This window comes from Glandiceps talaboti, chromosome 11 (assembly GCF_964340395.1).
Source record: "Glandiceps talaboti chromosome 11, keGlaTala1.1, whole genome shotgun sequence".
Lineage (NCBI taxonomy): Eukaryota > Metazoa > Hemichordata > Enteropneusta > Spengelidae > Glandiceps > Glandiceps talaboti.
In genome coordinates, this window is record NC_135559.1 from 5,783,665 (window position 1) to 5,798,251 (window position 14,587).

The following is a 14,587-nucleotide window of genomic DNA, read 5'->3' on the forward strand; positions in this document are numbered from 1 at the left end:
ATTCTCAAGGTTTGGATGTAGAAACAGACAAGTAATCATGTTGCTTATCTGTAGGAAAGTAAACAATTGAAGCTATTAAAATCATCAAGTCCATTTCAGCGGAAGCCTGTGTCTACTGTGCTGAAAAATAGGACACTGGTAATCCAGCCTTTGGTTTACTAAGATAGATGCAAACTAAATCTGTTGTTCTTCAGTGTGGTAGATTACACAAGTGGGTGATAGCGGTTCCTCTGTTGTGAGATTCTAATCACCCTGTGATCAAGATATTGTAGGAACTGAGACTGTAGTTAAACCAACATCAATTCAATAGCTTATCACTGTTGTATCAACATGTTGCCACAGGAGTTGTAGTTTGTGTCAATCTTAGAAAACCTGAAGGCTGAACAACCAGGGTAATAACAATGCTTTAATAAGTTGACGATGTTGTGTGGGTACAGGATCCTATGTGTGTGGTACCTCTTGTATTGTTGTAGTTTGGTGTGTCTTGTAAAATATGTAAAATAACAGTGTCCCTTCATTGATTTGCCACACCAACCCTGTTTCCATCATATTTACAATGACCAAGTACACGTAGTCTCACTTTGTGACTTATGCCATCTTAATTGTAAGGTGCACAAAATTCACCCCAAGTTACAAAGTCATGAAATTTCTGGCAGTGAGACTAAACTACGTGTACCTGAAGCTTTGTACTGATGGACAGATTTCAACAAATATTATCGCTAACTTTGTATTTGCACTCTTACTGTCTCCTGTTTTACTTCACAGGGGTTCCTAGAGTAGATTTCTTTGATTTATCTTACTGTTCATTTTATTTCTTGTTGCATTGTCATTTTCATTTCAAACACAAAATGTCACTGTTTCTAGTTGTTGTTCTAATGTTGTATGTGTTATACACTGTATTTTTTCTTTCAAGTGTTGTCACTAAGTGTTGACTGCATGTTGAATTGAATTGCATTCATGTTTCATCACAGTTCATGCAGTTACATCACATCAATTTTAACCTATCCACCCCTGTGTTCCACAAGTTTAGGGATGATCCATTTGTTTTCTGTATGGATTAATCCATTTTGTGGAAAATTAAGGGGTGTATAGGTTGATTTATCGTGAGTAGTGTAACTATACTAGCAGTATGTGTAGTGACTAATGATATGTGAAACAGTAGATGGCAGTTACTGACAGGCATGTTCTGGGCTTTCCCACCCCTCTTTGGTGTGTGGTTTGACCCTATACATCTACTATATCATGGTATAACCCAATTCATTTTGACAGGGAAGGGGTGGGAAGGAGGTGGCTCAGCTTTGCAGGGCAGTGTTTGCAAACATCAGCATTTTTGGACAAATTAATAGCAATAAATACATGTTAAAGGTATTTTTTAATCATATCTTACATTCAAGTATGCTAAATGCTTTTTTGCTGTGGTCAAGCCATCAAGTGTTTCTACTTCATTCTAACACATTGAGTGATTGAAACTGCTGGCAAATAACATTTTCCTGGAAACACAACTTTTTATTTCTTAATAAAAAATGATCCCAATTTTGTTGTACCAGGTATTTTTTTAGCCAGAAACATTTTTTTTGTATAACATTACTTGGAGGTCAATATTTGAGTTAAGAAAAAGAACCGAGTGATCTGAAATATTTCAATTTTTGTAGCGAGAGACTTTGTATATGTTCTAACGTTAATACAATCTTGCCAAGAAGTGTGTTATATACCAGTGCTGGTACATGCACAAAATATACAAAAATATGAGGATTATGTAGAAAAAAAAGGTCATGTGACTGTATGTGTATATTTGGAGGGAGATAATGTATTGAAAAAGGATGTCATATAAACTGTACAAAGTTTGACGACAGAATTTTCTTTCTTTTTTTTTCTTAAAAAATAACATGAAGTTTGTTCTCTGTTGTTCGACATATATTTATTTATGGAAATAATAAAAATAAATAAAAGTTAATGACTCAAATGAATTTGAAGACATATTTTTTGTTGTCATAGTAATGTCATTTCACCTCAAAATAACCCTTTCATGGTGTCCACTTTCATGACTGCTATTGCTGCTAACTTTCATTTCCATGCATGAATTTACATATATTAAACACAAAATTTGCATATATTTGCATTCATTTACATAAATAATAATCATTAAACTAACAAAAGTAACAGTACATTTATCGCTGTTTTTCTTCTGTTGCTTGAGATTTCGAAAAAATCTTTGGTTTCTGCTGTCATGCATTTTGTTCTTTTACAATTTCTTTTTTTGACGCATGGTTTTTCTGGCAGCAATCGCAAGTCTAGGGCAGGTTTGTCCAGTTCCTACAGCTTTCGTGACACGACTACGACGCCCACTGCTAACGTTGTTAGGCCCAAGACGCTTATCTACAATAGCTATAGAAATAAACAAGGCTTCAACAAGTAAGTTTCACGCTGTACTCTGATTAGCTTATTGGCAAAAAGAAAAATCTGAGTTTGAGTGGTTTAGTTGCGCCTTTGAAGAGTAGGTTTGTTTGATTTTTGTTTAACATGTGTAGCTTGATGTTTGCCTTGTAGATAAACTACCAGTTGCTATGGCCCTTTGATGTAGGATTATTCGTTATAAAAGCATGGGATAGTTAAGGGTATATACACCAAATACAGAGATGAAATGTCTACAAAGTAACACATATGGGGATAATTATTCACCAACTAAGGGGTTAATTTATACACCAAATATGGGGTTAAGTATACACCAAATATGGTGATTAAAATAGCACCAAATATGGGGATAATTTATACACCAAATATGGGGATAATTTATACACCAAATATGGGGTTAAGTATACACCAAATATGGAAGTTAACATAGCACCAAATATGGGGATAATTATACACCAAATATGGTGGTTAACATATCACCAAATATGGGGATAATTATACACCAAATATGGTGATTAAAATAGCACCAAATATGGGGTTAATGAATTATACACCAAATATGGGGATAATTATATATCAAATAGGGTGGTTAACATAGCACCAAATATGAGGATGACTATACACCAAATATGGTAATGAACACAACACCAAATATGGGAATGATTGTACATTAAATATGAAACTGAACATAACACCAAATATGGTGATTCACATACCACTAAATATGGGGGCGATTATACATCAAATATCGAAACACTGCACGGAATATGGCAATGAACATGACACCAAATATGGAGACTGATGTCCACCAAATATGAAGATGAATATTCACCAAACATGGAGATGAGTACGTACCAAATATGGAGACAAGTATGTACCAAATATGGAGATAGTGCATACAAATATGGAGACAAGTATGTACCAAATATGGAGATAGTGCATACCAAATATGGAGACAAGTATGTACCAAATATGGAGATAGTGCATACCAAATATGGAGACAAGTATGTACCAAATATGGAGATAGTGCATACCAAATATGGTGACAAGTATGTACCAATATGGAGATGGGTACATGCCAAATATGGGGATGTGTATGTAACAGATATTTAGATGAACATGTATGAAATGTGGACAGGAAAATATGATATTGAGGATTGAACTATACCAAGATTGAGGATACAAACATGGCAACGTCGGTAGTTATTCACTAAATTGAAAACAAATGATTTGACTGTATTGTATCTGCTCTCAACTTAACAAAGATTTACAGAATGACCTAAATTTAATGACAACACAAATGTAATAATTCATCCTCACAAGTTAAAATGAAACAGAATTACTACATACATCATAAATACTAACCGCTGACTCTGGACACCTGATCCAGCCAATAATTTGCCATCATGTTACAATGTTTGATAACAATTTTATCATATTTCTTACAAATGTTATCTAACACAAAGGTCACACTAGACAAATAAGAACTGTTATTGTATAGAAACTACTCCTGAGCAAGCTCCTACACAGCATTGCCACTGACTACCACAATACTGCATTCATTAGTGGCCATATTGGATTTTTCAAAAATAAAAACATAAACAGGCATTTTACTATTTTGTCAGATAATCTACAACACACTCATAACTTTTTGAGAAAAAAATAAAATATCATTGATATAAAACTATGTTTATGGTTCACCCACCATTGCTAAGAATGATTATAAAGTTTATTGGAAAAATAAATACTGCAAATTTGTAGTGAGACAATAATGCAGGCAGCCATCTTGTTTTAATAGAGTCACCACATGTAACCACTCAGAAAGGAATAAATCAAATATGGCCGCCACTGATGACATCTATAAATTATGGGATATTGATACGTAGGAGCTTGTACTACTAAGTATATCCATTTATAGAAATCACTTATTATCAGACTACTATAAAAAGCTCTGGAAAAAAGTCATTTACCAGACTGACCATCTCAGAAATTTTATCAGTTTTGATATCATCTATCGAATGTTGAAAATTGCAATTATGTGACATGTAAAGTTTCCCATTTCAATGAATCAATAATCAGTATAATTTCGAATATGATATTCTCGAAAAAATGACATTTAGTCCACCCCCACAAAGACTCCAAAAACTGAAAAATTTAAGTAAAAGCAGGAAGTTTGCAATTATCAATGTTTATCATGCTCCTAATGATAGTGAACTGAACAAGGTCTGCTGACAGCAATGAAATTTTAGTATCACGAAAAAACTGTCAAAAAGTGTTTATTACTGGGGGATTTTAGAGGGTATGTTGCAAATAGATCAGATTGCAATATTTACCAAGGATCGTTGTTCTTGGAGAAAACTTGTCGTCTGCACCACAGCCGAAGGATGATGAGTATCTTGAACAGAAATGAAAGATATGTGTGTAAAAGAAGAAGGTAATCCATGAAGAGAAGAGAATATTACATGATAGTAGATATCATGTTGCTGTATAATTCCTTACCGTCATGCAGTGACTGTGGCTATAGACTGTGTGTAGACCAAGCTATGTTTATTATAGTTTCTCCTGTAAGCACAATGCATGTAGAAAGTATTGCCTACAGAACACCCCTGAGAACCCCACCCCTGCCCCGACCCCTAAGAACTGCCACTCCCACTCCTGCCCCAAGCCCTAGTATGGCTCTTCATTAACAAGTTCATAATGTTATTTGCAATAATGTACCATCCTGCCTAAAACCTATAAAACCTAAATTCTATTAAATTGATAGAAGTAGCTGCTGTAATAACAACTGTTGATTTCAATGTAATGCTATACTATATCTACCCTGCCAAAGTTAGTGTGCTAGACTTGTCTAAACAATGTTTAGTCTTGCTGATAGACCTTAGGCTTTCTTCTGATACAAGAAGCGACTGAAGGTTGTTTTGGACCTGTTCTGCCCTTGATGTACATTTCAGGTGCAAAGCGACCTTCAGTCACTTGTCATAATAGAAAAAAAGCCTGAAGGTCTAACAGCTAGACAAGACAATGTAATGCCAAAGTTAGTGTGCTAGGATTGTTTAGACACAAGTAGCAATAGCACATTACATAGTCAGTAGACCCAGTGTCTGTACTTCAACCCATACACTAAGAATTACATGCTTGTGCTAAGCTTCAGAAATAAAGGCATTCATGTATCGAGGTGATAAAGTTTATCTATTGCATATATACTTCACTACTCCTATAATAACCTATGTACTGGCATGAGATACTTCACTTTGCCAACACCAGCTTGGTTCGAAGTATTCTAGTGTCATTGAATTACATTCATCTCTCCAGCTAAGATACAGGCTAGTCTCATAATGCATGTGATAAAACCTTCATAGCCACACTATGGAAGTGCAGACCGTGTGCCTTTACATGGTATGTCCTGTTTCGGTCAGATACTTCACTTTGCCAATACCAGATTGGTTAAAAATATTCTGGTAATGTACTGACAATCTAGTTCATAGTGATGTAAAGCTGACATTCCTGCCAAATGCTGGTATTTTATTTATAAGTGATGCTCATTGATACACAACATTTCCTGCTGGATCAACATTCATATTGATTCTTACACAAGTTCTCTTCTTCCATTTTTGATCGGAAAAACAGACATATTTCGAACAAATCACTTGTCCTTCTTCCATGTCTAATGTGGGTCTGACACAATGATCCAAATTTGCTGGAAGTGTTGAGTAAACTGGAGGTGTGGAAAGGTTGGCTTCAATTTCAGGTGTGAAAGTACTCGTCAGAGAGGAGATTGGTGAGGGCGCAGTGACGACACAAAGTATATTACAGTCTATGTCAATTACTGTTATAACTTTATATCTTATTTTGATTCTGTGTACTTGAATTTTTAAAAATGAATTTCTGATGATAAATGTCTGTTCATTTTGTAATATCAGAATATAAGTGTGTCAGTATATTAGCAAGAAAAACAATGCTAGTAAATGTTACAATAATTACACAGATTTTCAATTTTTATTCAGTGGTTATTTTTTCCTGTTGTAGGAATTCCAGTCAGAATCCACAAAGTCCGCAAAGTCCACAAAGTCCGCAAAGTCCACAAAGTCCACAGAAAAACTCGAAGGTTGTTAATCACCAACATGAAGACGTGAGAAACCAGAGAGAAAACTTGAAGTCAGACACCAGACATCAAGCACAGTTGGCACGACGACACTTTGAAGAAACAAAACAAAAAACCAAATTGATGCAGAAAGAAGCCGTGATGAATTTTGTAAAAGTAAGTATCAGAACAAAACCATACAAGTTTACTCTTGAAAAGATATTCATGAGACAAATGACGATTACCAAACAATGGTGGGTGATTGCTAAATTTAGAAGAATTATATTTTTTACGAAAAAAACCAAGATTTTTGACCAATCTATTATGATGGAAAATGCTTTAAAAGTAAAATGAAATACTTAGTAATGAAAAGTTCTACTCACAGAGTCAAACAATTTCTTGGAAGGAAATCTCAAATATTTGCTGTCTTGTCAGCATTGTCAGGGGTGTATGAGATGTCAGCGAACATTTAGGATTCATTTCCAGGAAATGTTTTGACTTTTCATTACTTACTAGTATGAACCCAGAGACCATGAACATTCAGTTTTGTGAAATGATATAGTTCCAAAATTTGTCAAACTAAGCAAGAGAGGAAGAGAAAAGTTTTCAAGAGAGAGAGAGAGAGAGAGAGAGAGAGAGAGAGAGAGAGAGAGAGAGAGAGAGAGAGAGAGAGAGAGAGAGAGAGAGAGAGAGAGAGAGAGAGAGAGAGAGAGAGAGAGAGAGAGAGAGAGAGAGAGAGAGAGAGAGAGAGAGAGAGAGAGAGAGGGGGGGGGGGAGATGCATTATATTCAAAGATTCAGACAACTAACAAATATACACAAATAATATAATGGTTATTCTTTTTTTCACAATTACAAAAAATGTTTAAATTCATGCAATCACCATTTTTATTTTGCTGACAGAACCGTAGTTCGTCGTCCTCTTTACAAGGCCTAGAAGACCAAGATGGTAGGTTGTCACCAGACAGTGACCATAGCAACAGCACTACTCCTACCAACTCTTACAATAGCACTAATATGCCAATGCTTAAACCTCGTTCAGGTATTTTGTGCACTTTGCTTTTTTTCTCCCCTTATTTTTTCCCTAAATCGCTTTGGTTTATTCTACAGTTCTTTGCTTTAGTGTATCACAAGAGCATTTTTAAGAAAAAATGTGAATCTGTTGTGCCATCTTTGCACTCAGTGCACTGTCACACTCTCTTTGTTGTTCTTGTGTTTTGCCAACCTATGCAAGTGTGAAAACTGTATTATTCAAAATATACACTTTTTAAAGTTTTTGTTTGCAAGAGTGTTGTGCTTCAATCAGTTCCTTTCACTGTCATTATACACTGAATGTGTATTCTTGCAACAAGTAGTATACAATATATAATATGATTCTATGCTATAGAAAGAAGATAAACAGAGTCTTGCACAGTTTCAACATTTGACATTAGAGGGGAGAGTTCATTGCTTTGATTTCAATATACCTTTTGCAGTACATGTACACTGCACACTCAGAGAAGTCCTCCATTCTCACTCACTTGGAGGTCATCATTCTCTCTTACAAAACACAAATGCAACATTTGCACAGTTCCTGAGCATTGGGAAAATTCATTTTATAGTACTACATCCCGTTTATTATGCAAACACAGTCCCTCCATCATAGATATCAGTGATAGAGGGACTGTGATGAAAGTAATGTTATGACAGAAAGCTGTACTTTAGAAGTTTTGAAAGTAGATAGAGGTACACACCATTTGATCATATCAACTATAGGTGCTAACACTGTCAATCCTATAGCCATGTTCTGCATTCACTGACATATTATTAAATTTTTATTTCAGCATTTACAATTACCAATAAACAGCCTTTAGATGAAATCAATCCGAAATATACAATGAGGAGAGAAATGGAAAGAGTTCGAGAAGAAATGGAGCAATTAGAGCAGTTAAGACGGGTAAGTTAACCATGTGACCAAGATTCAATGATCTTATTGGTTAAAGTTGGCCATGTGCCCAAGATTCACTGGTCTTATTGGTTCAAGTTGGCCATGTGTCCAAGATTCATTGATCTTATTGGTTAAAGTTGACCATGTGACCATGATTCATTAATCTTATTGGTTAAAGTTGACCATGTGACCAAAATTCATTGATCTTATTGGTTGATCTTAAAGTTCACTCATTGGTTTTCTGTGATGTCTGAAGTCTCACTTCCTGGTACAATGCCGGTTGTATATCATAAGATCATTTTTGTCAGTCTTTTTTCACAGTTTTTGTCAACATTTCAACCATTATTTCTCTTTAGTTTGATGTCAAATTCATCAATACATTCAAGTATTTTAAATTTTTAATGTTCTTTGTACTCATCCTCTGTCTCCTCACTATTTTTTTTCCATATTTCACAAAAATTTAATGAAACCGTAATGAAAGAAATCCATTAATCATAATATTTGTAATTTTTTCATAATTTCAGTAAATTTTACTCATTAACTCTGTCACCCCTGTCTTTGTTGTATAATGGTACACCCTTATTGTTTTCTTATGAAAGGACTAATCCATCATATGCAAATAGGGTGAAGACATTAAAATCATATTCCAGCAGCTTAGTAATGTGAAACTGTTTTGATATTACCCTATTTGTTCCATACACAACTAAATTTTTCAAATTATACCAGCTTTCAAACAGACTACATTTTAAATCAACTGAAAAAAATTTTAAAGCAAAAATCATTCATTTGGTCTGCATTTTGATGTTGACGTATACTTTTATTTTTGAACAGGTAGAAAATTGGCCATTCTGGCAAAAATTATTTCGAATGAAAATAAATTGAATATTATAAAATTTGTAAATATTAACACTACAAATACACTATAAAAATCATCTTTTCCATATTTATGGATAAATAAAAATTGAAATTTGAGAAATTGTTGCGAATGTTTCCAATCAGTCATTCCAAAGTATTGCTTTACTAGATAACATTATACACACATTGACTGATTGCGAGGGCAACATCATAAGTCTGTTTCCTCAAGGGACTGTAGGTCACCCTAACACAGACTGCTTCCCAATGTGACATCATTTGCATTGAACAGTGTAAACATTCTACATACCATGTGACCACATATTGACAAATCACAACATAGGAAAGGAACTAGGTGTGTTACAATCTGTAATGTTTCTCACGTAAATACTTGCATGTAGTTGTAATGACATTTTCATTTACTCACCCAGTTTTTTTTTCTTCAGCCCTTTTTTGTTGATCAGATAATGACTGGTAACAAAGAAAACTACTGACCATATTCTCACATCTAACATACTCTATCTTTTTCTTATTTTTTTTTATCTTTGTCATGTCTTTTGCACTCTTACAAAAAAAAAATGAAAAAAATGTAAAGTTTGCACAAAGTGTTTGGGTATCAGATTATAGTAAAGCAGAGGAGAATAGCATATGGGTCATTCGACAGGTAAGAATAGTGAGGCTTCAAGATTTTTACTGGTGAAGTTATGGATGTTTTATGTCAGTAAATATTCCTCAAAGTGGTCAGTCTATCAAGATAAGTAGTTGTACATTTTGAGGAAGACAAAAATGGTGTAGTCATCATCTTGTGAAAAAGACATTGTTTTAAAAGACAACAAAAACCTTTGGAAAATACAAGATTATTTTCTAAACATAAAATGCAGTTAGAGGCCCGTTATTTGATATCAGATTTGTACATTAGTGTCACATCATGGAAGTGTAAGCTATACATTTTATTTCCATGGGTATTTTACCAGTTGAGCTCTACAAATTACTCATTCTTTTGTTTAAAACCAACTTCTTCAAAAGTTCTCCTCGACTACTGGTGTATTATGCCAAATGGGACTTGTAACAACTACTTATACTTGCATTATCGGTAAACACAACTTGTCATCTGAAGAAATATTGTCTGATTTATAACATCTAACCTCCCAGCAGTAAACCATCTTGAAACACCACTATTATAAAAAAACTGTACTACCGTAGTTCTCAAATTTAGATGTCTTTCTGAATTTCAGATATTAGTTCCCTTAGTTTGTTATCAGAGACTATCTCTAAATGTTTGACATAACCATATACTAAATTTTACCAATAAGCATGATACTACTCTACTGTCACACCCATTGTAGTTTATTTTTTGTTTGAAATGGTTGATAAATTTGTACTGTAGTAAAATAATGATGAAACTTGAAGTTCAAATAAAGAAACAATGACAAAAGGCTGACAAAGAAAGCTGAGTTACTACTCTGGCAGTTCAGGTCTCGGTTTACTAAGATAGACACAAACTAAAAACTATTGTTGCAACATGTTGATACAATCTATTGAATGGACATTGGTTTAATTTGACTCACAGTAGGGTGGTATTTCTGATGACTTCTGTGATCATACTTTGTACAATTTTGGGGACTTCCAATGTTTACATTTTCTTGATCACAAGATGATAAGAATCACACATTAGAGGCATCGCTATCACCCACTTGTGTATTCTATCACATTAAAGAACAACAATAGTTTTAGTTTATGTCTCAATAAGTCAATGCCTACATGTAAATTGCCAGAGTAGTAATTTCTTCTGCATGCTAAAACTTTGACATACCTACATTGCCAGAGTAGTAATTTCTTCTGCATGCTAAAACTTTGACACACCTACATTGCCAGAGTAGTAATTTCTTCTGCATGCTAAAACTTTGACGCACCTAGATTGCTAGTCTAGTAATTTCTTCTGCCTGCTCAAACTTAAACATACCGAGATTGCCAGAGTAGTAATTTCTTCTGCATGCTAAAACTTTGACACACCTAGATTGCTAGTCTAGTAATTTCTTCTGCCTGCTCAAACTTAAACATACCGAGATTGCCAAAGTAGTAATTTCTTCTGCATGCTAAAAGTAGAGTGCCAGAGTAGTAATTTCTTCTGCATGCTAAAACTTTGACATACCTAGATTGCCAGAGTAGTAAGATCTCTGTTCTTCCTTCTTATTACAAAGTAACAAAGGTGCTACAACTTCCCCTGATATTTATTCATTAAAGGGGTGCATCAAACAAGATTTCATCATTTTTCTGAATGTGTAATGAAACCACTCTGCAGCCTTTCCTTTTAATATCAAAACTTTATAATGTGCATATTTTTTGTAATCTGCTTGCCATGATCTCGGTGTCACCGGATACTCTAAATCGTCAATTTTGCTAATCTATTACTTTGGCATGCCATGATATGTATACATGACAAAATGATTGACGCTTATTTTTGTAATAATTTTATACATCTCAAACTTTAAAGAATGTCTCCTGTAGGCATTGTGCATACTTTTTTGCATGTCGCTTCACTTTCTTCTGTAAAAGTTACTGCTTTTGACAAACAAGATTGAAAATTATGCTCTTGATCTTCATGTAGAACATTTCAAATATAGAATTAGTACTAGAGATTAGTAAAGGTACACTGCTCTTTCTGAATCTCACTTTCTTCTCTTTCCATACCAGTCATTATTCATCGTTTTTCAATCATTACACTAGTACATGTGAATCTAATTGTATTTGTTCTTTTCCTTTGCTGTTTGATCCCCCCCCCCCCCCACACACACACATGGTATAACAACATCAAATAAAGTGCTAACATACTTCCATTTGTGCTTGCACTCCATCCTACAGAGTACATATACGGATGTGATGTCAGTCATGTTTCCACATGGTTTTTAAACACAGTAGAATAAGGACTAGATATAAAGTTACAATGAAACACTTTGTGTATGTTATCAGGAGAAGTCATATACTATCAGTAATCTCAACATGTTTTACAACTGCTGACATCAGACCGTGGACAAACAGAAACTGTTACAAACAGGGAAAGTAAACAACTGAATTGGATTGGGAACACTTGGCACAGCATGAATAGTTTAATACTGTGTAGCATATACATATGCAGTTTGTCTTTGTACAAGTTCATTTGTGAATGGGCTGGTTAAATTCGTTTTGTGATGGATTTACGAATCATGATCAGCCTCACTATGTCTACATTTTATAGGACCAAGAATGATGCTGTAAGCTTATGCTGAGCTGCTCTAAGGTGGTGGTTTTGAGGAAACATCAGACAATTCTAGGGCTTGGATATCTCATTCATTTCTCCCAGCTTGAGAAAATATTAGCGTTCAGCATGGAAGACATATTGTTGTGCGGGTGGTCAACGGTATGGATATACAGCAGCCATGATGGATACAGATGACGATAAAAAAATGAGAAAAACTAATCTCATGTAGGGCCGCTTAGAGATGCGCTAACTGCATTATAATTAGATGTGTTAGTTTGTTGTCTTGACCAATCAGATCGCTCGATCAATAAACTGGTATAATATAATTACAGATAATGTTATAGATATTACTACCAGTCAGGGATATTAATATTCAATAAATGTATGATTTAATTACAGATCATTGAGAGTCGTCTTAAAGTCACTTTACCTGATGACCTTCCAGCAGCTTTGATGGATGGAGTTGTACTATGTCATCTAGCCAATAATATCAGACCACATGCCATATCAAGTATACATGTACCTTCACCAGCAGTGGTAAGTTTACACCCATAGTTATCAGATATACATGTACCTTCACCAGCAGTGGTAAGTTGTCACCCATAGTTATCAGATATACATGTACCTTCACCAGCAGTGGTAAGTTTACACCCATAGTTATCAGATATACATGTACCTTCACCAGCAGTGGTAAGTTGTCACCCATAGTTATCAGATATACGTGTACCTTCACCAGCAGTGGTAAGTTTACACCCATAGTTATCAGATATACATGTACCTTCACCAGCAGTGGTAAGTTTACACCCATAGTTATCAGATATACATGTACCTTCACCAGCAGTGGTAAGTTGTCACCCATAGTTATCAGATATACATGTACCTTCACCAGCAGTGGTAAGTTGTCACCCATAGTTATCAGATATACATGTACCTTCACCAGCAGTGGTAAGTTGTCACCCATAGTTATCAGATATACATGTACCTTCACCAGCAGTGGTAAGTTGTCACCCATAGTTATCAGATATACATGTACCTTCACCAGCAGTGGTAAGTTTACACCCATAGTTATCAGATATACATGTACCTTCACCAGCAGTGGTAAGTTTACACCCATAGTTATCAGATATACATGTACCTTCACCAGCAGTGGTAAGTTTACACCCATAGTTATCAGATATACATGTACCTTCACCAGCAGTGGTAAGTTGTCACCCATAGTTATCAGATATACATGTACCTTCACCAGCAGTGGTAAGTTTACACCCATAGTTATCAGATATACATGTACCTTCACCAGCAGTGGTAAGTTGTCACCCATAGTTATCAGATATACATGTACCTTCACCAGCAGTGGTAAGTTGTCACCCATAGTTATCAGATATACATGTACCTTCACCAGCAATTGCATAACTGTTCCTATAAATAAGTTATGAACGATTGCACAATGTTGCACAAGCTCAATAAACAAACTTTTTCATTTAGGACAAAAAACCCTCCCCCTCCCCAGATGTTCACAGGTACGACATCGGCATGTTTATATGATGTAAACTATGATAAAAACTGTAGCAGTCACATCACTACGATCAATGCAGTGTAAAAGCATGATGGTAAACACATCAAAATATTACCGGAAACTTGGCACTGTATATCACATTAGAAGTAGATTTAATCAGCTTATCAACAACTCAGTAGTAAATGCAGAACCCTGCTATCATAGGAGGCGTGAAAGTTTTTGAAATTTGTTTAAAAGTGCGAAAATGAAGGTCACCAATTACATTGATGCCAGACCCCCCCCCCCTCCCCCTTAATGAACTTAGTTTGTGTGACATTGTGCAATCGTTGGTTAGATGTGTGTAAATTTTGGAATAAGCTTTCTGTAACCAGAAAATGGTTTCAAGTAACCATTTCAATATGTACCCAACTACAAACTGAACTCGTTGCTTTTCTGAGTTTAATACTAAGGAAACTTTCTTTCCCTCAAAAGCCCAAGTTGACCATGGCCAAATGTAGGCGGAATGTCGAAAACTTCATTGATGCCTGCCGGAAGATTGGTGTATCACAGGTAAGCATGAACACTA

At 35.0% G+C, this 14,587-nt stretch overlaps 1 protein-coding gene across 1 annotated transcript in view; it reads left to right on the forward strand.

The window, feature by feature from the left end:
- LOC144442397 (DISP complex protein LRCH3-like) overlaps window positions 1-14,587 on the forward strand; it is a 76,000-nt gene that overhangs the window by 55,788 nt on the left and 5,625 nt on the right. Inside the window, exons 12-17 of the mRNA XM_078131731.1 lie at window positions 2,281-2,412; window positions 6,472-6,670; window positions 7,396-7,534; window positions 8,316-8,428; window positions 12,909-13,046; window positions 14,494-14,571. Of these exons, the coding sequence (XP_077987857.1) occupies window positions 2,281-2,412; window positions 6,472-6,670; window positions 7,396-7,534; window positions 8,316-8,428; window positions 12,909-13,046; window positions 14,494-14,571 (799 nt within the window). The remainder of the gene's footprint in view (window positions 1-2,280; window positions 2,413-6,471; window positions 6,671-7,395; window positions 7,535-8,315; window positions 8,429-12,908; window positions 13,047-14,493; window positions 14,572-14,587) is intronic.